Source organism: Ochlerotatus camptorhynchus, unplaced genomic scaffold (genome assembly GCF_037179485.1).
Source record: "Ochlerotatus camptorhynchus isolate MF236.1 unplaced genomic scaffold, CSIRO-AGI_Acam_v1.1 ptg000503l, whole genome shotgun sequence".
NCBI lineage: Eukaryota > Metazoa > Arthropoda > Insecta > Diptera > Culicidae > Ochlerotatus > Ochlerotatus camptorhynchus.
In genome coordinates, this window is record NW_027040988.1 from 7,457,592 (window position 1) to 7,483,390 (window position 25,799).

The 25,799-nt window shown below is 38.5% G+C and overlaps 1 protein-coding gene across 38 annotated transcripts in view; it reads left to right on the forward strand.

The window, feature by feature from the left end:
- shot (dystonin-like protein short stop) overlaps window positions 1-25,799 on the forward strand; it is a 483,119-nt gene that overhangs the window by 295,452 nt on the left and 161,868 nt on the right. For all 38 annotated transcript variants that reach the window (XM_065235656.1, XM_065235655.1, XM_065235657.1 and 35 more), the window contains 2 exons: window positions 290-379; window positions 7,938-8,108. In XM_065235656.1, coding sequence (XP_065091728.1) covers window positions 290-379; window positions 7,938-8,108 — 261 coding nt within the window. The remainder of the gene's footprint in view (window positions 1-289; window positions 380-7,937; window positions 8,109-25,799) is intronic.

The window sequence follows — 25,799 nt, forward strand, 5'->3', positions numbered from 1 at the left end:
TTTGCCGATCAAGCCTAACCGTCGCTCGCTCGGCGCATCCACATGCTACCCTCGCTCTAGTCTATCTAAACTGGAATTGAAGTTCCGCGTTGAGCGAGACGTCCACACAGTCGGCTTTGGCACGAAAGCCACGCTACGGAGCATGTGATAACGATTTCTTATAATTATTGTTTTAATATATTTGTTTCGTTCAGTAGAGCAGTTGTTGCCTTCGCTATTTTGTTGCGTGCAGTGGAAGCCATGCAAAGACTAATCATGTTATCTTTCAATTTTCTAACACCTTCTCTAGGCCTCCCGACGAGTAGACGATCTGTTCGAAGATCTGCGCGATGGACACAACCTTCTTTCGCTCTTGGAAGTACTTTCTGGCGAACATCTTGTAAGTATATTTTGAATTATGTTGGATAGATTTAAGCAAGCAGTGATGATTGAAATTATTAATTATTTTGTTGGACGTTTGTTCAAAAGTCTCAACATTCGAAATTCTTTGTAGCTCAGTAGTACTGTACCAGGGCGGCAACTTCAAAATCATCTTCAGAACATTGTTCTGAATCCTTTGAAGTGTTTTTTTTTCCTGGTATTGCAACAACTAGACCATATAAGCACAGCGTAAAGCATAGTCGGTCTAAACACATGTTTAAATATAAGAAGTTTATTCGTTCAGCAAAGTTAGGATTTCCTGTTTATCAGAGGATACAAACACTTTATATATTTGTTACATTTGGCTTGAATGCCGTCAATGTGATCTTTAAAAATAAATTTTTGGTCAAGTACTAATCCAAGATATTTCACTTGGTTTCACCAGGAAATTGGAACTCCGTTCATAGAGACTATGTGATTACTACTAGGTTTCAAAAAGGAATCTCTAGGCTTATGTGGAAATATTATAAGTTGAGTTTTGGAAGCGTTCAGGAAGTCCGAAGTGAAAATTTTATACAATATAAACCCAAGAATGCTACCCTGAGGCAGGGTTCCGCATTTTCGAAACAAAGAAAAGAAAATGAACTCTCCGCAAATCGCTTCATTCCGAGCAATATCATTTTCGTGTAAGTCATCATGTTTCTTGTTATCGAGTCACGATGAACATTCCTCTTTTCAAACATGACAGGACTATCACTTGTTTCGTTCGTCGAGTGCTTCAGTTCATTTCATTTGAAGCAAAGACTTGTTTCGATTGACGCAATGAATGACTCGAAAACTGCTTCCTTCGTTTTTTTTTCTATTTGCACTTCAATTCGGGGCTCATTCGACTTGTCACGACCTGACGACGCAGGCATTAAAATAGAGATGAACTAGCTTTAGGCTAAAATTCACTATAATAAATATTTTTAAAAAAAAGCAGGCATCAAAATATAGTATCCGGATAATATCCGCACAATATAGGTTGCCGATAGGGAAGGCATCCAGATTAGGTGTAGTAATAATATATTATTTTATATTGAACAAAAATTAAATTAACGAGGCCATTCTGGACTCCAAGATGGCGGCCATCGGGTTCAGGGAAAGTGTCAAATACCCCACAATATGGGTATTTTCGGAACGAGGACGACATGAAGGTGCGGAAAATCGATATTCGACGTTATTTTGGAATCCAAAATGGCGGCCATCAAGTTTTCTAAAACGTGTCAAATACCCTAAGATATGGGTATTTTCGGAACGGAGACAACGCGTGGCTGCCGAAAATCGATATCCGATGCTATGTTGGACTACAATATGGCGTCCATAGGGTTTCAGAAAAGGTGTTAAATACCCTACAATATGGTTAGTTTCAGAACAGGGACAACGCGTAGATGCCGAAAATCGATATCAGATACCACTTTGGAATCCAATATGGCGGCCATCAGGGTTTAGAAAGTGTCAAGTACCCTACAGTATGGGTATTTTCGGAATGAGGACAACGTGTACATGCCAAAAATCGATATTCGATGCCATTTTGGAATCCAATATGGCGGCCATCGGGTTTCACAAAAGTGTCAAATACTGGGTATTTTCGGAACGGGGACCAAGCGTAGATGCTGAAAATCGATGTTCGGTGCCTTTTGTAGGCTATTTGACACTTCTTCTTAAATTGAATTTCAAGATGGCATCGCACATCGATTTCTGGCTTCTAGATATCAACCCGATTTCAAAAAAGACGGCGTGATATCAATTTTCGGCATCTATGTCTCATCCCCATCCTGAAAATACCCATATTTTCGGGTATTTGACACTTTTCCGCAAATCGGAAGCCACCGCTTGGATTACAAAATGGCGTTGGATATCGATTCCCGGCTTCTAGACGTTACCCGGATTCTTAAAAAAAAACCGTTTGTATGGGTATTTGATGGATTACAAAATGGCGTTGAATACTGATTTCCAATTTCCAGACGTCACCCCGATTCCAAAAATACCCATATTGATGGGACGGCATCAGCATTTCTCATTTTTTTCTGAAATAGGAAGCCGTCATATTGGATTTCAAAATGGCGTCGGATATCGATTTCCGGCCTCTAGACGTCATCGCGATTCCAAAAATACCTATGGGTATTTGACAATATTTCCCACTTGTTCTGAAATCGGAAGCCGCCATCTTGGATTTCGAATTGGCGTCGCATATCAATTTTCGATCTGTAGACTTCATACCGATTACAAAAATACCAATATTGATGAGTATTTTACTGTATTTCCACTTTTTCGTAAATCGGAAGCCACCATCTTCGATTTCAAAATGGTGTCGGATATCGATTTTCATCCTCTAGACATTATCCCGATTCCAAAAATACCTTTATTGATAAGTATTTGACAGCATTTCCCACTTTTTCTTAAACTGGATTTAAAAATGGCGTCGCATATCAATTTTGGATCTCTAGACGTCATCCCGATTCAAAAAGTACCCATATTGATGGGTAAACAAACCACTCAACAATGATAAATTTTACAACCACGTGCACAGATCTATGCGCACACGCTTAAATGAACCGAGTGAACAATCAACAAAAGTAATAAAAACTGCGCGAATTCGGATCAAACAGCTTCGCTTCCATGCAAAAGTAAGTTCATTTGACAATGAAAGAAGAAATGAACACGAAGTCAAGCCAAAAAAAACAGCATGAAAACCGATCGAAAGTGGTTCTGTTGATGTTGACGGGGATCTGCTCGAAGAGAAGACAGAATGACTTTCAATTGAAAGTGATGGTTGAGAGCTTCATCGTCACTTGATGATTTTCGATTGAAAGTGACTTTGTGGGGCCCTGCCCTGAGGTACTCCTGTTCTAACAGGTAGTCGATCAGATTAGGAATTTTGAGAATTTACCTGCATAGTTCTGTCAGTAATGAAATAAAAAATAGGCAGCTGTAAACGTGAGTTGTCCAAATTTTGTCAAACTCCCAAAGCTTCAAAAACTTTGGTTTCAAATGAAGAAAGAATTTTATGTTTGATTAGTTTATGAACAATGATGGCAACGCCACCACAAGGTCCATCAAGACGATCATTTACGATAAATGAAATAATTTGCGTCCCTTATGGTTAGGTTTAAGGAACGTAAAAATTAAATAGCTCGTCTTCGTTATCTTTAAGAGATCGATTCCAATTTAAAATATTTAATGATTTAAAATCCATTACAAAATTTAAAAGTCATGACAATGTTATTAGCCAATTTTACTCCAGTTTGAATAGCATCAAGCATGGAGTTAGTTTTTAACATATCAGTCACCATGTCAATTAATAATTTCTGAAAAAAAAAAAATCCATTTTAAGAGCAGTATTGCTTCCTAAGTCAAAATTATCAAAATTTCTGTTGGAATTAAGTTGGCTAGTATTTTGATTTCTACCCGCTGCGATAGCAGCATAGTTAGTAACATTTACTCACTGAACATGGTAAGCAGCGAGGGGAGCAGGTATATAGTAGATGAAGAATTTGAAGCAGGGTGATATTTGTACCTATGGGTACGAATGTAGAATTTGTTCCTCGCTGACCGTTGTTAACAGCAGAGGAATTTTTACCTTGTCGGAAACGTGGAGCGTTACCTACCTGTCGCTTAGAACGAGATTGTAGGATCGCTTTGCTTACATTCCCAAAAATTGGATTTGTGGTTTTCACCACAATTTGAGCATTTGAATTTCCTAGGATCTTCCTTCACAGGACAGTCGTCCTTTACGTGAGAGGAATTACCACAATTCATGCATTTAGCTGGCATGTAGTAATTTTTTGCCTATTGCACTGGGTGAGGTTTTGGAAACTTCCTCCAGTATTCCTGAAGTGTTCACACTTCAATCGGACATGGAGCATAAGGCTAGCTTTTTCTAAGGCCTTAAGGTTGTTTAGTTCACTAGACTTGAAGTGAACTAAATAAAAATCATTAGAAATCTCGTTGCGCGAATCCCCAGGACGGGATTTCATTTTCATTTTGATTACTTGGAATGTAAGTCATTTTGCCAGTTCATTTTTTATCTGATCCAGGAGTTCACCACTGGGTAGTCCTTTCATGACAACCTTGAACACACGTTCAGTTTTGGTGTCGTAGGTAAAATAATTATGTTGCTTCTCAGTAAGATACCGTCCAAGGTTTCAGCCAATACACGGCATTCACCCCGACGGCCAATTTACAGTGAAAACTTGAATTTCACGAAGTTCAAAATTTCCGTGCGAAGAGTAGTGGTTATCACAATAGAAGGGAATCTTTTCCTTCTTGGCATTAAACCGGGAAAGTTTCCTAGAATTTTTCCTGGATAATGGATCATTCTCATCATCCGGGAGCAAATCAAATTGATTGCTCAAATTAATTTCATTAGAAGTTGGATCAAGAGATTGCCCTTTTCTTTTACGCTTAGGCGCCATGGCGGCAGTAAATTTTTTATCCAAATAGATTTCCAAGCAGATTACTATAAGAATCTGAAGGATCGAAGGGGAATTTTCCAAATCGATATCCAAGAACTATTACCCCGGGTAGGGTCCAAACAAGGATCGAAGAGGAATAAGAGTCAAATAAGGTAGAAATTTTACAGGTATATTGAGCACTGCAAAGTGCTGTTTAAATTTGTTGTAGCTTAGGTATTAGTAACACTTCCTTCAGCAAGAAGCAAATAGATCCGCACGGCAAGAGAGCACGCTGCGGACTCGAACGGGATACACTTCTTGCAGCACTTGAAAAGTGATGTTTCAATGCATATTTTGTAGAAGAAATGAAAGCGCAATCGTTTACAGGACAAAGGTCGAAATGAACTCAGAGGGACAAATGGTCGAATTGAGCTGAGGGAGACAAAATGTCGAAGAGACATAAGCTAGGATGGACGAAATGTCGAATTGAACTTAGAGAGACAAAGCATCGAATGGATAAATGGACGGATGGACAAAAGGCCGATAAATGGTTGAATGGACAAAAGGTCGAATTTTACTTAGAAGGATAAAAGTTTTAAAAACTAATATCAAAATTGACAATATATTGTTCAGAAAACTTTCGTTCATAGTTTAGAAGAACTTAAAAAAAAAACTATGCGAATGCTCAAAAAGAACCGCTCGTGATTTAATGAAAGGCTATATTCTAGAGAAAGACAGTCATTTGTCTCTTAAATTGCCGTGACACGCACAGTAGCTATTTGTTATCATAATTTTCCAAAGAACTGCTCATGATTTAAAGAAGAGAAAATATTTGAGAGTTAGCCATCCAATTTACACACCGATAAAAAATCTGAATTTTGACTGTCGCGTAAAATCTGCTCTCGTTTAATTTTGAGCTATAGTTGGCATAAACATCGAAATTTCATACAATATTGTATAAAATGATTATCGAAAATATCGTGTAATATTCCGCCAAATCGTTAATAACGCGTGCGCTACATATAGCATAAATTTGACTAGTTTTCTCCATTTTGACTCTTGTCCTTTCAACCTTTTGTCCATCTAAGTTCAATTCGACCTTTTGTCCTTTTCGAAGTATTATCCATTTGAACTTTCGACCTTTTGTCCTACAACCGTCCAGAGAGTGAGTGCTAAACTGAATCGAAACTAAATTTGAATACGAATCTTCAGCTGTGGCTAGCGACGTTTTGTAAGGGTATCCCGTATTAGCGACTAAGAATTTATGAGGAAATGGCCGGTCTAAAAACTTGTTTAAATATTAGAAGTTTATTCGTCAGGCAAAGTTTGGATTTCCTGTTTATAAGAGGATACAAATATTTTATATATTTGATACATTTGGCTTGAATGCCCTCAATGTGATCTTTAAAAGTTAATTTTTGGTCAAGTACTAATCCAAGATATTTCACTTGGTTTGACCAGGAAATTGGAACTCCGTTCATAGTTACTATGTGACTACTACTAGGTTTCAAAAAGAAATCTCTAGGCTTATGTGGAAATATTATAAGTTGAGTTTTGGAAGCGTTCAGGAAGTCCGAAGTGAAAATGTTATACAATATAAGCCCAAGAATGCTCCCCTGAGGTACTCCTGCTCTAACAGGTCAGATTAGGAATTTGAGAATTTACCTGCATAGTTCTGTCAGTCTTCGCATTGAAATGGAAAATAGGCAGCTATAAACGTAAGTTGTCCAAATTTTGTTTCAACAGAAACTCCCAAAGTTTCAAAAACTTTGGTTTCAAATGAAGAAAGAATTTTATGTTTGATTCGTTTATGAACAATGATGGCAACGCCACCACAAGGAAATAATTTGCGTCCCTTATGGTTAGGTTTAGGGAACGTAAAAATTAAATAGCTCGTCTTCATTCAGGTCTAAACTGAATCGAAACTAAATTTGAATACGAATCTTCAGCTGTGGCTAGCGACGTTTGTAAGGGTATCCCGTATTAGCGACTAAAGTTGGCTTGAAGAATTTATGAGGAGATTGTATGACAATTTTCATGCTAGTCCGAACTGATTGACTACTGACTTTTACACAGCAAAAATAAATTTTAATATTACATCCAAGAGGATGCACTTCAATCATGTCGAAAATCTCATGTAATTTTTATGGCCACAATAATAAACAAATGCAGTAAAAGCAGCGTAATGTCAGTTCATGCACTGTATTAATGATAAATTTGTCCTTTTTTGCATGTAATATTACATCATATTTTCGACACGATTGAAGTGCATCCACTTTGATGTGATATTAAAATTATTTTTTTTTTTCTGTGTAGCTTAGAAGTGGTCTATTTTTCCGACCATGCTTTTAGTCAATAATGGAAGTTTAATTACATTATATTTGTAAGTCAAAGCTCTCGGGAAATTTAAATCCGGATTTTTTTTTTTGCTTATCCAATCGGACATTTCAAATCGATTTATCTGAATTTGTAACAACCAGTTCAATCGATGATCCATCTTCCCTGTTAGCTCACCCACGCAAACTAACATCACCATTAGGTTGGTCGATTGCAGTGATTGTTTACAACATCAGATACGTCGATTTGGAAAGTAACGCTTGATTTGGTTCCGGAGTTTATTCCTTCCTTGAGGGACGAAAAAGGGTGCCATTCGGTCTAATGACATATGACTAGTGGCCGCGGCCTAATGGCTCATAGGCGTTAGACGTAAAAAAGCTACCTAAGCGGCGCCGATGGTTTAGTGGGAAGCGTGATTGCCTATCACCCCAAAGGGCCTGCGTTCAATCCCAGTTGGTGCCGCCAACGCTTTTCACGCTGATCACGCTTTCCTTCGGCAGGGAAGTAAAGCCGCTGGTCTCCGGTCCATGAGTAGATGTGTCGATAGGTAGGGTCCAGGTGTGGGAGCTGGATCCCTGGCGTCGGTAGCATTGGTACTCAGTACGGAAAGTAAATCAAGGGAAAAAAAGCAAATCGAGCTTGTTAGGATCGTTTGCGTCAGAGAAATAATTTAAACCAATTTTTAGGTATTTTATGCTACTTTTGGTACGCCCAGCCCATATGGTAAAACAGTTTCATGCTTTGTAATGTCCATCTGTTCCTTATAAGTTTTAAAAATAACATCACTCTTCTCTTTCATTCCAGCCAAGGGAGAAGGGAAAAATGCGCTTCCACATGCTGCAGAACGCACAGATGGCGCTCGATTTCCTGCGCTACAAAAAAATCAAACTGGTCAACATCCGGGCGGAGGACATCGTCGACGGTAATCCAAAGCTCACACTCGGTCTGATATGGACCATCATCCTGCACTTCCAGGTAAGTGACTGACATCTACCGCCAGTATATGGCACATCATCTCAATTGGATCTCCATAGTTGATTGATTATCATTGGTTCAAGAAAGAGGCTTTTGAATTCATTTTTCCTCTAGTAGAGCTTGCGTTCGTTCTTCCAGGTAGTATTTGTTCAGATGTTTCCGTTAAACAAAGAATCGATTGGCTTTCAACAGCTTCGGAATGTCACACGTTTCATGAGTGTAATGGTGTGCAACGAATTGGCTCATTTTGCTCAGCTCAAAATTAATTGGAATTAAAGTGGCATTCCAAGCTTTGTCTAAAATGCTCCCAGTTTTCGAAACCGTAGATATGTAGCATTTCTTTTGTCTTGACTCTCAATATTGATCTTTGAGCATATATTTTCACGTAACCTGTTTTTCTCTCTGTCTCCTAAATTGCGCAATTCCATTTCCATCAACCGATGTCCACCAATAAAAATCTCCATAAAATACCAATAACCGTTCGAACTCACCATTTCCGTTTCTGTCGAATTAACATCTTATGTTCCACGCTCCAAATTTCTGCGCAACCCGAACTGAACGACTAATTTACTGCCACCATTCAACTCCCCGACCGAACTCCTACAACGAAACCAATGACCACCGTAATATCTACAATAACACAAAAAAAAAATCAGCTGTATCGAAAGCACAATTTAAGCGATCCGTGGAGGCGACAGGTAAGTTGGCCGTCTGTCTCCCCTCGAATGCTTCCCCCTCTTAAACTCAGCCAGCGTCCATTTCGAAACCCATTTCCATTCATGCAATCAAGTGGCCCGTTCGGTCGCGGTCATATTTTACTTTTAGTTTTGTTTATTTCTGACAAATAAGCTGCTTATTAGCGCTTCGAGCTGTAAAATCAACCAAAATTGGCTAGTTGTTTTATGGTCCTACTCCCACATAACATTGTGTTTTACCATGAAAATTGAATTCGATTTCGATATGCCATCGTTGCTTTCTTTCATCGTGTGAACACATTTCCATTCATCCAGCGAGCCATTAAGAAAATTAAATCTTTAGTCATTTAATGCATAGTGTTGCTGACATTTCGCTAATTCCATTGAATTCATTCTGAACCACCTACGCCGAATCGATCGTGCCGTGCTGGAGGCAATTTTGCATGACGGTTGCGCAGTTCTAGCCTTAAATGGGCTTCCGAATGGGTGGCAGCTCTCTCAAAGGCAACAACAGAGCCGAAGTTAGTACACGCGTGTCTCACTGTAGGTATAATCTTAACCTCATTCTGCTGCTGCCCGGTACCGCAATTATTCTCAATTTTCAATTCACCAACTGTGAGGGGGTGGTGTTCTGCTTGCTGATCGATCATGCCGTAGCACACCCGTGTTTTATTGCATTATTGCCTGGTAAATCGATCCGGAGGAGATGGAGGTGTCTGGCACTCACCCCCACGAAGGGTGATCATCGAGTGTGCGATCGAGAACTTTTAACCTAGTAGTTGGCAAGTGATCAATCATTGGGTGCAAGGCGTATAATTTTTCCGCTGACTCCGGTTATGGTTTTGGCTGCACTTGTGTAGCACAATATAAGGGGGCGAAATGGGTGTTGGGTTCAAAGAATGTTGACAACGGAAATTGCACTATATTTAGCATTCAGATGGTTTAATGTCTAATGTTGGAAATGGGTTTGAGCTGACGTGTTATTACCAACTATTATGTGTCGTCTGTAATTTAGATTAAGAATAAATTAATTTGAAATTTAGAAACAGGTTTAGCAATCATAACAAAGAATTTGTTTGCCAGAACGTACAATCACACAAATGGTACAGGTATAGAAAGCTCTCAATTAATAACTGTGGACGTTCATCTAGAACACTAATTTAAGAGCAAGCAATAAGCTTGAAATGTGAAGAAGAAGAAGAAGAAAATTGAGCTCACGAGACGTTTGGATTTATGCCATAATATATGAGGACTTATTCTTTAAAATCTCCGGTATTGATCCATAAGACATCGTACGTTGATTCAAAAGATCTCTGAAGTTAACTCATAAGACTCATAAGATTTGCTTTTTGTTGCTGACCCGTCACTATGCTATTGAAAGAAAATAGGAGCAGGGTAATATATCTGAACAGCTACGGAATCGGATAGAGGGTTTTCGCTGTCTAAAAATAATACTCGTATTTTCGCGCTTCGTTTTAAAAGCTCTAGGGAGCATGTTTTGGCATTTCAAATTTCGTATGGAATAAACAGAATGCAAGAACTCCTTATTAAATGCATATAAGCAGAAATGCCTCTTATACATCCTAAACTACGTGGCCCTGCACCGAGGGATCCGGAAAATGCAATACCCGTGTAAATATCCGCGAATAAGGATTCCTGACTGTGTATTGTTTTGGACTGCGCTTAATATCATGTCTTTGAAAACGATTTTTGGTTTTGAAATCTTCAATCACCTGCTAACTAGTAGTTTCTGTTTCAAATTCTGGAAACTTCTCCTCCACTGCTTCTTAACTCTTCCGCATCAAGCAGGAACTTCTTATATGTGTATTGTACTGGACTGAACTTCAAGGTGAAAAATTATTCACAATTAACCATTCCCACCCGCCCTAATGGATGTGTCACATGGAGTGCAATCAGACAAGATCTCCACCACTTAAGTGAGGCATATTAGCACTGAGCAAAACAAACTCCCGAGGTGTGCTGCTGCTGCGGCTAGTGGGCGCTATGACATTGCAACAACACATCACGTTCCGCCATTTAGCAGCACCCGACAGTAACCGTAAAACTATGCGTGTAATTTCCTCCAAACAACACAATCATACTCCAGAGAGTCGCTCGCACCTCTATTAGACAGCTAGGCGTAGGTAGCTACTAGTCGCCGGATATTAATTACCCATATATAACGGCAGCCCACCACCGAAAAACCTACCCCCGAAGCCCGAAGAGACGCGTTGTTGTTTATGAACTGCCAGGCGGAGGCGGACCTCGACTCGAAAACATACTAAACGCGCTGTTTAGTGTATCGTTCATTCAAGTTCAGGATTTCATTCATTAGTTGGAGCGCGATTCATTCATAAATCCCGCTGCCGTTGCGTTGTCTTGACTCGTGTCGTTCGGCTCGCGTTCAAGGTGAGAGCTGCGACGAGTGTGTGACCAATGCCTTCAAGACGCCTCCGCACAGAGCCGCCAGGCCAGACGACGGTTGCGCGTTCGAATACGATTCGAGGAACGATTAGGTGTAATTTGACACCGCCACACACAAACACACGTGGCTTTCTTTTGAATGACAACCTAATTAGACTGTCCTGCTGGGCTGCATTGTCGCTCCTGGCAGATATGATTACCGGCTAGGTTCTGCACGTTATGGTAAACATTGTAGGGAATTGCATACATTTAGGCTGTCTGTATTAATTACCTTTGTACTGATGTGTTGACTTCTGTTGCATCACAAATGTTCAGGACTACGAAATCCCCTTAAAATGGCAACACTGTCCTAAGGCATCTCGTCACGTCATCGTATATTTTCGCATTAATGAGCTAACGATTATCAATTGGATGCTGTTGACTGTTAAAAGCGTCACCAAGCTACTCATCAACCCAGCCAACAAGTCAGCCAATCATCGATTAACAACGCAAGAGCCATTCAATGGCACTGTCAACTGATTGATGTGATAATAGTACGACAAACTGCCGCTGGTGTTGGTGGCGGGCGGAGTTGGCGGTGGTGACTGAGGTTTATATTAAAATGTACTTAAAAATCAAGGCAATCCACTCGGTTGACAGTGATAACTCGAACCACCGAAGTCAGTAAGTGAGCGGAGATTTGCATGTACTGATGTCGGTCACGTTGGGGAGGCGATTTATGGTTTATAGTGGGGACAAGACATCGGATCTTGGACGATACGGATGACGCTGGGATGAAACGTATATCAAAAAGCCATTTCGAAACATCAGCGAGACCTTGACTTTTCCGCACATTGAGATTCATTATTTTCTTCATTATGTGCATGCAAAACAACGCTTCTCGGCGGCGGTGGTTGTTTTTTTTTTTGTGTCCATACATAGATGATCACATAAAATGCAATACGTGAGGTAATTATTCCGCATTCCAAACAGATGAATTAATGTGCCGCCACGCCGAAAATAAAAAAAAAATGTTTACTGAAATAGATGTGTGATGATGAGCGATGAAGCTATTTCAGCTAAAAAGCGTTTGTTTTGATTCCGCGATTTGACCAAGCTGCTATAAAAATTAGCTTTGTCTTTTTTTGAATTTGTAAGTGTTTGAACTTGAAAACATATGCATCCGATAAGTAATAATGGCTGTATCTTTGCTCAATAAACTTGTTTCAAGCTGAATTTTGTTTATTTTTTAATCATTCTGGCCTACAATTCGCATTGCTGAAAAAAAGGCTTACTGAAAAAAAAACTTGGCCTCATTGTATGGATCTGCACTTTGGCTTTATTAGCAGATTATCACTTTGACATATTTAGTGCTTTTGCCGGAGAAAATATCCTTACTAAAGACAATCAACCAACCAACCATATTTAGTGCTAAAAAAACTTACACGATCGATCAGACTAACTTAGAGAGATAGAGAGAGTCACTTTTACTCAGTTGTATTAGAAGTTTTTAAAACCTCAGGGTTCTATTTATCTGACCTGAGCGAAAATAATCTTAGGAATAAGGAGGCTAATGTGTGGCGAAATGCGCAATACATTCTGCTTTGGAGTTTTGTGGAAGTACTCTGGATATACCGACAATCTGATGTGACATCTCATTCCAGTAGCATGTCGGTTCGTTGGTGGTAGAAGCTCTCTAGACTGGACTAACTTTCATGTATATATTTCGGTTTAATCATGATTTTAAAGAGGTTTTAAGGCTTAATATGCACTTGTAGCTCATAGCAAACCTGGAATGATGTTTTTAATATTTTCTTAATTGATTTTTGCTTGCTCTGAGTAAGCGCATTAATGTACTAATACTCGCAAATAAAATCCGTTTCCATATTTGTGAACGACAACTTGGGGGAAATAATCCTGTGACGGCAACAAATTTCGACAAAATCCTGTTTCTTTGTCACTTATTGGTTTTTTTGTGTCCAATGCTGCAAAATATCACTTACTCGAACTAAAGATCATCTTCGAGGGAAATCATCTCAATTGTCCGTGAGAATGTTGTATGTGACGAACATGTGCAGTTTTTGTTATTAAATTAAAAAGAGACGTGAGTGTCACTAGTATCCAATCTACGCAGTATTCCGCAACAACGCTGACGCTAATTTTGGTTGGAGGAACGAGTACTTAAAAGAAATAATATTCGAGTTTTAGGAAAGACATGTTGATCGGAAATCTATAACAAATTCTTCTCAAGAGTAGTTGTTGTGGTGAGGTCGCCACCGGGATCGAAATCTAGTAACAACAAGTCGAACGGTAACTTGGTCGTAATTGTTTTGTGAAATGAGGAGCTCGGTGGCCTTGTGGTGACCGATTTTGCTAGCAGAAGACCGTGGGTTCAAACCCAAGCTCCTTTGCGATATTGAATTTTTAGGACATCAATTCAGCATATTGTTTACCAAAACGAATCCTGATGCAATCCTCTTATCCAACAACTATGATTTCTCGTGAAAGTGCAGAGGTGTTCGGGCTTTCATTCAAGCGAGTATTACGATTGAGTTGTTTTTTATTGGTTCTCTGTGCAGTTACAGCTGATCTGGCAATAACTGAGTTGCATCCTCGGGCAATTAATCATGCTCATGCTCACCTAAATTTGTAACGAAATTGAATTAATTAAGCAAAATAAATCCTTGGAGCCGTCAAAGGGAACTAGCAACTACATTTGTAACTGCCTAGAAAACAATAATGTGAAAGAGATTGCTCGAAATCACAATGTTTGTTACCAGGTGAATCCTTGTCATTAAATGAGTTTTTGACGAAGGTTTATGTTAGAATCAATTTGTCCAGTGATAATGTCAAACATATTTCTGTCAATATCGCGTGAAAACTTTTAATGACAACGGCAATTATCAGCACTGGTTGTGTTAAAACAATGAAAAACTATGTCATAAGTAAGCAGTTCCAGGCGACCTGAAGCGACCTTCTCCGACTTGTATGAAACTTTGCATAACTGTTTTTTATGTTCAATGAAAATGAATGGATCATTTTTTTTAATGGCGTCTTTAAAATTTAAAAAAAAATAAACATTTTAAAAATTTTTGAAATATTCATTTATAAAAAATGATAACTTTTAGAATGTTTAAAACCATAGGCACTTGAAAACTATCAAAAATCGTAGAACAAAAACTTCTCCACTATCCTCTTGAAGTTTTTTCGAAATTTCTCCTTTAAAATTTTGTGTTGACTCCACTTAGAAATTTCTTGTAACATTCTCCCAAAAATCCTTCCGAAATTGTTTCGCTGGAAGTTTGAACAGATTAGAATGGTTTCCTGCGAGGTCCTGTGTAGGAAACACTAGTTGAAGTTGATTATTGACAAATTAATAAGATCTACCCCTAAAGACCCGGTTTACATCCAATCCTTCAGGATTATAAAATACAGAGATTTACTCTTCTTCCCATCTGAAGGAAGGCGTGATCAGAGATTTTATGCCTCAGAAAATCCCGGTGGCGCCGACTGAGATCGTACCCAAACCCTTTGGAGTGAGAGGCAATCACGCTTACCACTACACCACCGGCGCCGCTATGTTGGTCTCTTGTAGATATTATGAATTAAGCTTCACAATGGTGAAAGATTTTCAGAAGCTGTCAAACATATAATTGGAAGGTTATTAATACACTGCATCTTTTTGCATTGTGATTTTCTCGAAGTTACGCGATTTTAAATCTGAAAACTCAAAACTTGTAGAGCAGCGGTTCTCACTTTGAGAAATTCTATACATTTGTGACCCACCAATACGTCTAAATTTATCTCAATACCAATGGTAAATCAATTGATTGGTTTGAAAATTTCTGCTACTTTTAAATAATATGGAATCCAAGCTTAGCTCAAGATTAGCTCAATTTCGATGATCCCAACAAGATTTAAAATTCAGATAAATTTTACATAAACTTTGATAAACTTTTGATCATGTTGCCTGAATTCCTGCAACCCATCTAAGGACCGCCTTTTTTAGAAGTCAATTTTAGCAACCTTTTGGTTCAACTGCAGAAGTTGCTTGGATCAGAGATCTCCAAAGATCTTATGGGTTAATTTAAGACATCCTCTTATGGGTAAACTCCAAACAACCTTATGTCTAGAAATATTATCGATAAACTCCAAATATCACTCGGGATAAAATTCAAAGGTCTTACGAATTAAGCTGAGAAGCGTATTATTAAATTTTGGAGTCCTTAACCCTGTGTCTAACCTGGGTCAATTTGACCCCAGGCCAATTTGAAGGGCTGGGTTTTTATTTGTCGATGGGCTTTAATAACTCTTTCGTGATCAGGTGCCCCCCTCCCCCTCCAAGCTCTGTAATCCTAGATGAAATCTGCTTCGAAAAACTTGAAAAAAATTATTGGACATTTTTTATTGAAATACTTACGTTGATCCCAAATTCAAATTGTTGAATCTTAATGAAATTTCAAATGTTTTGCGTACTAAATTTAGTGAACTTTCAGTTAAAATTATCATTCTCTTTTTGAAGGGGTGAATCTCTCAGTGTAAAAATATACCATGAAGTGACATATTTTGATGTTAGAGATGTTCACATCATATGATGTTACTTCCTTCTGCAAAGATGCTCAGGAATACAAGGTCTTCAAAACTATGGATGGTGTATGACAGGATTTACTCACTAGATGGCGCTAAAACGAAAATGATCAAGCTGCGTCATCTTAAATACATATTATGTAACGCTATCTACTGATCCTGCTCATATAGATGGTTCCCGTCTTAGCAAATTTTGATAGACAAGACCTCAGAATTAATTCAGCAGGCGGCGCTAGTGTGACAATTTTCATTGTTTGCCCTAACATAAAATATGGACTAGACATGAGGTTTCCGCCTTCGGTATAGTTGTTCAGATGGACAATATCTATCCTATGTTTAAGAGTTTAATTCAGAGTTCACTCATCAGGTGGCGTTAGTATGATATTCATTTTGAATTGTTTGCCCTAACTTATCATCTTGACTAGATAGAAGGTTCCCGTTTTGAGCAAAGTTGTTCAGATAGACAAGACCTATTTTATGGTACAGAGTTTAATTCAGAATTAACTTACCAGGCGGCGCTAGTGTAACATAAATTTTTCATATGGACTAGATAGATGGTTTCCGTCTTGGGTAAAGCTTTTTTTTCCTCTGTTCGGGACATTACACCACTGCGACCAGTAATTTGATCTATTGTAGTATATCCCGTGTCCTTAGTTTAGTGCATGTCGTATTACTCTATCACTATTGAGAAATGATTTTTTTTTTTTTTTTTTTTATATTAATTTATTTGTACAGGCTCAATCGAATAAACTTTACAGAGCCGAGTTATCATTTTATCATGTATAAGATTAAAGTCTTAAATCTAGAGTTAAAGGAATTGAACCGATTACTCGCGGTCGTCTCGAGGTTAGTGGAGATTTACAATTTTTTGGATGGGGAAAGGGAGAAGGAGGTTTGAAATATGATTTATAAAACAAATATTTAATTAATCCTAAAACATGAACTTATTTCTATTCATCTTGAAAACAAACATTAAAAAAAACTACACGCACAATACACAAACTAAACACAAGGTTAATCAAACTTACAATCTAAGGTTAGTATTCTTAAAGTAAACATATATAAGTTTCATAAACTCCAGATCACGTCTAGCCAAAATATCCCGAACTGGAACATTAGGTTGTCTACCTCGAGCCCGAAGGGAATCGCACAGCTCAGATCTGACTCCACGATGCTCAGCACAAGACCAAAGGATGTGATCGGCGTCTTGGTAACCTTGTCCACATTTACAGAGATTGCTGTCTCCCAGCCCAACACGAAACAAGTGAGCGTTTAACGAATAGTGATTGGACATGAGGCGAGACATCAGACGAATGAAGTCTCGACCCACATCCAACCCCTTGAACCAAGGACTCTTCGACACCTTAGGGATGATCGAGAATAGCCATCGTCCCAAACTTCCTTCACTCCATTTATTTTGCCAGCTGGCGAGCGACTGTTGACGATAAATGAAGAAAAATTCATTGTAGGCGATTTGTCGATCGTAAATATCGCCTTGCATAGCGCCCACCTTAGCAAGTGAGTCCGCCTTCTCATTGCCCGGAATCGAGCAATGAGATGGGACCCATGCAAAGGTGATGACAAAAGATCTTAAAGATAAAGCACTCAGAAGCTCTCGTATTTTCATGAGAAAATACGAGGAGTGCTTTACCGGCCTCATGGATCGAATAGCCTCGACAGAACTGAGACTATCCGTATTGAGAACTGATGAAGCATTCGGTTTTGATATAGTTGTCATTCTTGCCTTCATCGCAAGGGATCTATTCTAATTGAAAGGTATAAGGTATAAATAGTGGTACCCTTCGGAGTCTTGGAACACCCTCCAACGGCGTCCCCTTTGTCAGTCAACATTGGATTTCTTAGTAACAAAAATAAGCAATGACACCGATAATGACCATGCATCAGAACCCTAGTCTTAACCACGTCAAACTAGGGATCAACGAATTGAAGATTAGGAATCACATAGATGAAGTCTAGCTAACTCATTTTTTCCTTGTTTCAAGATCACCCTCGGTCCAGGCAACCCGAGGACTTATCACTATCAACAAGTTATAATAAGAACAAGGACTAAGATATGTTCCATTGATAACTGAAAAATCTTGTTCCCCTAGTTTGAAGTAGTCAAGACTAGGAATCGGTGGTAGATCTTACATCCCGTAACGTACCACGAAAAGGTGATCTACCCACGTTACGGGGCTTGGGTAAAGTTATTAAGATGGACAATACCTATCCTAAGGTAAAGAGTTTAGTTCAGAATTCACTCACAAGGCAGCGCTAGTGTGACAATCATTTTGAAGTGTTTGCCCTAATTTAACGTATGGACTAGATAGAAGGTTTCCGTCTTGGGTAAAGTTGTTCTGATTGACAGGCCATTGAAACATTTAAACAGCTTGGTTCAGATTTCACTTACCAATTTTTTTGATTATCTGCCCTGACAGTAAACAGTTTAGTTCAGAATTAACTCACCAGGCGACGCTAATGTAACATTCATTTGTCTTTGTTTGCCCTTACTTAACATATGGACTAGATAAAAGGTTTCCGTCTTCAGTGTGTTCAGATGGACAAGACCTATCTTAAGGTAAATAGTTTAGTTCAAAATTCACTCACCAGGTGGCGATAGTGTGACAATTATTTTTTATTTACTAACAAGGAGTTAAAAAAATACCATATGTTCTTGTTCAAGCATTTTTCATGTGTCTTGTCTCGCGTCGCGTCTTTTGATCATTTTTCATGAGCTTTATAAAAAAAATTATGAAACATTAGCTTTATAAAAAAGTATTATGAAAATTGAACAAGGAAATTTTGAGATATTTGAGTATTTAACACTACTTTTGAATTTTTACTCGAAGTTACCGTGTATATTTTCCCAGTAACGTTTTTTTTTTCTATACACGGCGAATGAGAACAACCCAAATTTGCGTTTAGTTCACTCATACTCGCCAAAATTGCAGGAACTCAGCGATGAGTAAATTTGCCTCATGGTTTCCTGTGGAAAACCTCAAAATCTGCCAGAAAATGAGGAAAATAGACGAAAAATTTAATCAGTCTAGGAGTAGTACCAGTAGATTGAGTGAATCCAATCGTTACTTTTCTCATATTCGGAAAGTTTTTCCATGGAAAACCTGGAAAAATATGAGGCAAGTTTACTCATCGCTGAGGGCACTTTATGTGATTTATGAGTTAACTAAACTCATCGTTCTCATTCGCCTTGTACAACTTTGTCTCAGACGTCATTTTGATGAGAAGTAACGTTTTCGTTCTACAATTTTTTTTTTGTCATAGAAGCCATTTTGATCAATATTCCAAGATAAAAAAATTACCGAATTTTAGCATAAATGCGAATGATTGCCCATAACAAACAATTAAGCAAAGTTTCATGTAAATCGGGTAGGTCGAGTCAAAAATTCATTTTTATTTTCCAAAGTGGCCTGGAACTACTCTATAATTGCCTCATATGACCTTTCAAGTTGAGTTATATGATTTAAAGACTTAACCCGTACGGCCTTCAAATTTCCTGAGTTGATATATAAGATCTCTACGTTTTCTCATAAAACTCTTAAGTTGAACAATATTATTAATCTCTCAAAACCACTGAAGCTGTCCTATAAATTCTCCAGAACTGACCAAAAAATATCTCAAGTTGACCCTTAAGGCTACAGTGGCTCATAAGATCTCTAGACTTAACTAACAAGTTTTCGAAGTAAAAAAAAAGTTTATATCAAGGTTGACTCATTCTCCAAGTCATTTGTGTACGAAGTTCTGCTGAGTTGAACATTGCACATTGATAGGATTTACACCTTGCTGCATTTCAAGCACGAATAATGGAACACAACTCCTGCTGATGCTATGTATAGAGTTTTCTTATAAGTTCATGCGGGCTGGAAAAAGAACATGCTGATTACTATTATTACAGATAGGCTCACAAGTATCACAAGGTGTTCAGAAGTGTCGAATGTTGTTAGCAAAAAACAGTGCCCATCATGCAAGTTATTGCAATGAGGGCCTGACTTCAGATAGTATTTCTGATGACCTATGCGCAGCCGTTGAGAACTCTCGATTAATTTTTGAATAGGTGCTATCTCCATTTGTCGATCAAAAAATCGATTAACTTGATTCGCTTCCTCGCTGGGCAGTGTATTTGGAATATTGATGCATACAATCAAAAGTTCAAACAGTAAATTAAAGCCCGCCCTGGTTAATCGATTTTTCAATCAATCACTAAAAATATAGTAGGAATTCACTGATTTTCATAAAAAAACAAAACTTACTTAAAATTGACCTTCCTGTGACACGGGAAGCCACCTCAAGTGGTAAGGATTTAAATCATTTATTTAATTACCACTGTATTTCGTTTGTTTTTTTTTTATAAGCGTCCACTTAGCAAAATTGACTCCAATCAACCGTAAAACAATCATTGCCCATCTTTGCCTTTGCCGACGCCGCCGTAGCCACCATCACCATTGGTTGGTTTCAATTTACGACACCCATTTAATTTAATTCCACGTCAAAACAATCGCACTCCCATCATCACTCTGTTCCGTTCTGTACAATTCGTCAGACGCCCATTGCCATTCCGTATCCCGCGGGCCCCCAGAACGTCTTATTTATGGCAGCAGAAATGCGATAATTTCTGTGCACCATCACTCTACGCGCGGGTGCGCGCTTTTCTTGACATGTTAATAATAGGGGTTAAATCCGCACTCGGCGAGCAATCCGCGCACATCGCGATTGCAACCGTGCTTTGGATCGTTCTAATTGAACTCCGACACGGCGCCCGCGGCTCAGATGCCCTCAAAACCGATCGTTGCAGTAGTTGGGAAAATGTGCTGACAGAAGCGCTTTTCGCATGGATGAAACGCACAATTTAACATAAATCTTGCCCGTCACAACGATACAATCACGCCGTTCAAACCGTTCAAGATCGTATCAGAGCAGCAGTCAGAATTACATCGATGTATGCAACTGGCTGCTGCTGGGTCGATTTTGCCATTGAACTGTTGTAAATATCATGAATCCTACACGGCCAAGGAGATCAACCCAAATTTGAGTTCGGTTTACTCATAAATTGCAAAAACTGCAGAAACTTAGCGATGAGCGATTTTCCTCATTTTCCGGCAGATTTTTGAGTATTTTCCACTGGAAAACAAGAAGCACATGTACTCATCGCTGAGTTCCTGCACTTTTTGCGATTATGAGTAAACTGAACTCAAATTTGGGTTGATCTCATTGGCCGTGTACACGACGAATAAGCGATAGACCAACCAACAAGCGTGAGAAGTTGTCTACCCATGCACACGACCGATGAGATCAACTTTAAATTTAGTGGTTTTCCACAAAAAATCGCACAAACGTAGAGCAGAATTTTCCTCGATTTTCCTCAAAAATCTGCTCGAATATGAGGAAAATCGACGAATTTTGTTTCACTCAGTCTAGGAGTATACTAATAGATCGAGTCAAACCTATCTCGATTTTCCTCATATTCGAAATGTTTTCCCTGGAAAATAGAAGAAAATTTTACTCAGTATATGAGTGACCTACGTTATTGCGAATTTGAGTGAACAGATCACAAATATGAGTTAGATTCAACGGCCGTGCATGGTAGAAATGCAACCCTCCTAGCGATGGCTGCGGTGCTCTAGCGGAATTATCTCGAAGCTGGTACGTTTGTGTCTCGACTATAATACTCGAGAAGCACAAAACGGAATAAAACATGCTGCACGAGCACGATCCATCCATCCATCCAATGAATCAGCGGGTGGTAGATGCAGCAATAAACCGTCCAATATCGTCATCCAACCGTTTTCGGAATACAATTTTACGATCCATTCAAATCCCATTAATCGATTATCGACTCTCATCGACCGACCACGGTTGTGAGGAAGAGCGTAACTATACAGAGAGAGATCAGTTGACGTCCTTCCTTCCATATTTGGACGTCCGTCAAGTGTAGGTACCTACATTCTTCACAGGTTTGGCATTCCATAATCGCGCCCCTCGCCTCGCGACATGGCTGCTGGTGAGAAGTCTTTGCATTTCCATTCGACATATTGAACACCGTTCAACACTTTGCCAAGCGCATTCTAATCGATCACCAGCGGCTGCGTGCCACGCTTTTTATGCAACTGGTAGGGTACGTAAAGTAGCAGCCACCTTGCTTGCATTATTGAAGAAGTATACTGTCCGAGCGGCTCAACATCAAACGGAGTTAAACCGGGCCTATCATTGCAGATTACAGCACTGGCGACGGGCGACAAACAAGCTCGCTCGTTGTTTGTTTATTTTGCATATGCGAGCGGGAAAATTCGAGCAAATCGATTGCACTGCATTGATATGGACTCCATAGGCAGGAATTTGCATCTCGAGTTCAATTAAAATGCGCCGTTGATAGGCTGTGCTCTCGGCAGCTTTGGAGATTTGGTTGGCATGGGAGAGCCGTAGGGAGTTGTGAGGCAGCGGTGTGTAATGTTTGTTGTGTTGTGAGGTATGTTAACTATGAACTCATCGATTATTTATAGCTGACGTATGCTAGATCGTTTGCGATCTAGTTGTTTAAGATTTGTTTAAGTCGCTTGTAATCGTACTTTATTGTGAAAAAGATTGGCCATTTTTGGCGTTTTTGTAATTGTTTTGGTGTTTATACATTTATTTGAGAGTTTACAGGCTGTTTCAAAATTTTAGAAGACATTTGAGTGCTTTTCATATCCGGACACGAAAATCTGGTTGGGGTTTAAAAATGCGTTTTATTTTTCATAGTTCAATGTAACAGCTATGCATTAGTAGGCATTATGGTTATTGTAAGACCATTGTTTCAATCTTTCTTCTAACCATAGACCATTGCCCGAACTTGTCTTCGTACACGGCCCATCATCTTTTGCATGAGCCTTGTTCCCACTTGTTTTGCTGCCAAATTCCATTTCCGATTGAAATCCTTCAGGTCAACTGCAGTTCCACCCTTTTTCTTCAGTATGTGCTTCACAATTGACCAGTATTCCTCAATTGGTCTTAGCTCCGGAGTATTGGCCGGATTCATCTCCTTGGGAACCACTGTGAAGTCATTTTCGCCGTACCAATGTTAAGTGGAATTTGGGTAGTGGCAGCTTGCCAAGTCCGGCCAGAATGGGCAATCCACCAATCCATGCTGCTCCAGAAAAGGTAATAGTTTCTTCCTGAGGCACTCCTCCTGGTAAATTTGCTGGTTTATGGTCCCATAAGTAACGAATGTTTCACGTTTAGTCTACAACTGTGGATTGCTTTCCAGTCAAGCAACTTTTTGGGGAATTTCTATTTGAATTTTGAAACGGAACTGCCAGGAGCGGGATTGCCGTTTCGAGCGTGCAGGATCAAATCGCGACGTGCCTGTTTCGGTGAAGCCATGATGTAAAAAAATGAACTTATCCTGACAACCAATGCCTAGTGTGATTATATACACTCTTAGCTTGATTCAGTGATACTTTGAAAATTTTTACTCAAAAAATGCCTGTCCGGATTTTTTGTGTTCAACCTTTATTTAGTGATTTTAATACTATTTCATCAGTTATTCAAGCGTGTTGTTGACCGTTTAGTAGTTTATTACCAGGGCTGTGAAGTCGGAGTCGGGCGTATTTTCCAGCATAAGGAGTCGGTGTCGAAGAAAATAAATAGTACCAACTCCGATTCCAACGGATATGACAAAAATAATTTGAAATTAGAACCTAATTTGGTCTATGTACAACTTCTTTGGCTCATGATCGAATCGATAGAAATCGAATGGCTATCATGAAAACTAAAATGAACCATCTAAACTATACTTATAATTATAATCTACCCACCCCTCACAAAAAACTTAGAAAATTTTCATCAAATCACAACTCGAAAACGTCACTTCCAATCGAAATGACGTCTGAGACAAAGTTGTAGGAAACAATAATTCCTTATCTTGAAAAATATACACAATATTTTTTTTTCAGAATTTTGGGTAAAAAATCCATAAAAGTAGTTAAATAACAGAAAATAACCTTCTTCAATATTTTTTAAATATTTTTCATTAAAAAGCTTATAATGTTACAAGGCCAACGGTTTTACTTCCCTTTCGAAGAAAGGAGAGATCAGAGATTTTATGGGTCAGAAAATCCCGGCGGCACCGACTGGGATTGAACCCAGGCCCTTTTGGGTGAGCGGCAATCACGCTTTCTACTATATCATCGGGGGCGCTAAGTAGTAGAATTAAAAATTATAAAAATCCTTGAACAACAACTCTTGGACTAATTTTAAACTTTTTTATTTAATTTTTTGTAAAATTTTGCACAAAAAACGAGTTGGAAGTCTTTAAAATGGTTTTCTCTCCCAAAATTTCTCAAAAATTGTTTAAACAAAAAGTTTATCAATTTGTTTAAAAGTTGTTGTTCAAGGATTATTGTTTATGTTTGGGTTTGACTTGAAATTTTCACAGATGGCAAAATGTTTTTTTGTTTATTAGAAGGCTCAATCTCGTTAGCTTTTCGGAGCCGATAATTCATTGTTCTTTGTTTGTAACAAAATTTACTTAATTCTATGTCTAGTAGGAGTTGTGCCGAAAACTCGCGGTTTACCCGAGTTTAAAGGGGTACATTGTCAAAGGAGGAGCTTGGGGTGGGGTATCGTTGTCTCATGAGAGAGTTGTCGCCAGTAGTGGTAGAATGTTTCATAAGCTTTTTAATGAAAAATATTTTTAAAAACATACTGAAGAGGGCCATTTTGTTGTTGTTTAAGTTTTAATAACTTTTTGAAATTACTTACCCAACGTTACTTGGCATTTTTGCATTTTATATTTTTCTTGAAAGGGATTTTTTTTATCTACATCTTTGTTTCAAACATTATTTCGATTAGAAGTGTCATTTTCGAGTTGTGATTTGTCTAAAAACCTCGAATACGCCATTTTGAAGTTTTTGTTGCTATATTATATTCGCAGGGCTGGTATTAGGTCACTTTTTAGTGGCTAGGTCACTATTTTCATGACAGTCACTAAAATGTAACTTTTGCACCAAAAATCACTAAGGTCACTATTTCTTAAAATGTAGTCCCTAAAGTAACTTTTTACGACCAATGTTGAGAGTAAAGATTTTGCATTTTAAAAATAACATAAAATCTCAGCTTGATTTAGTAACAAATGGGTGAAACATTCATTAAGCGTCTTCTTCTTCTTCCTCGCATTTCAAGCTTATTGCGTATGGCATATTAGCTTTGTGCGTGCTCTCAACTTAATGTTCTAGATGCACTTCCACAGTTATTAATTGAGAGCTTTCGATGCCTGTACCATTTTTGTATTAGTATAATTTTGTGGCAAGTAAAATCATACTCTATGCCCAGGAAAGTCAAGAAATTTTCCGAAAAATTCCTAGACCGGACCGTGAATCGAACCCAGCCACCTCCAGCATGGTCTTGCTTTGTAGCTGTGCCTTTACCGACTGAGCTAAGGGAGGTCCAATTCATTAAGCGTGTACAGTCTGACAAAAAGAGTTGCAAATAAACGGGAACGTTTACTGTTCAATTGGCTATTTTGTCAAGAAGCTATGGCGTGAATTTCTACCGACGATTTCAGAAAACTGGACCAACGAATTACATTTTTTTATGAACCGCACTTTGCTCGTGGTTCTAGAAGATAAAATCTAAAAACATTGTTTTATTTCAAAGTTCGAGTTTTAGTAAACGTCATTTTCACTGCTTGAATGAAGTGGTTATTTGATGTCGACGGAATCACTAATATTTTGATTTTTTTTTTAAACTTCGTAATCTAGATATTCAAGTCCGTCATCTTCGAAATATGTGCAGATTATAACATTTAAATTTTTGACGTAGGACCAAGTCTGTGATTTTTATATGGGGGTACACTTTGTGGAAACCAAAAATGGAACATGTTATGAAAGGTTTTAAATGTTAATAACTCAGCTGCTCCTGGACCAATTTCAATAATTTTATCACCAATCGATCAGAAATATTTCTACGCATCTGTTAAATTTAAGACTTTATCATTTTTCAAAATGTCACAATT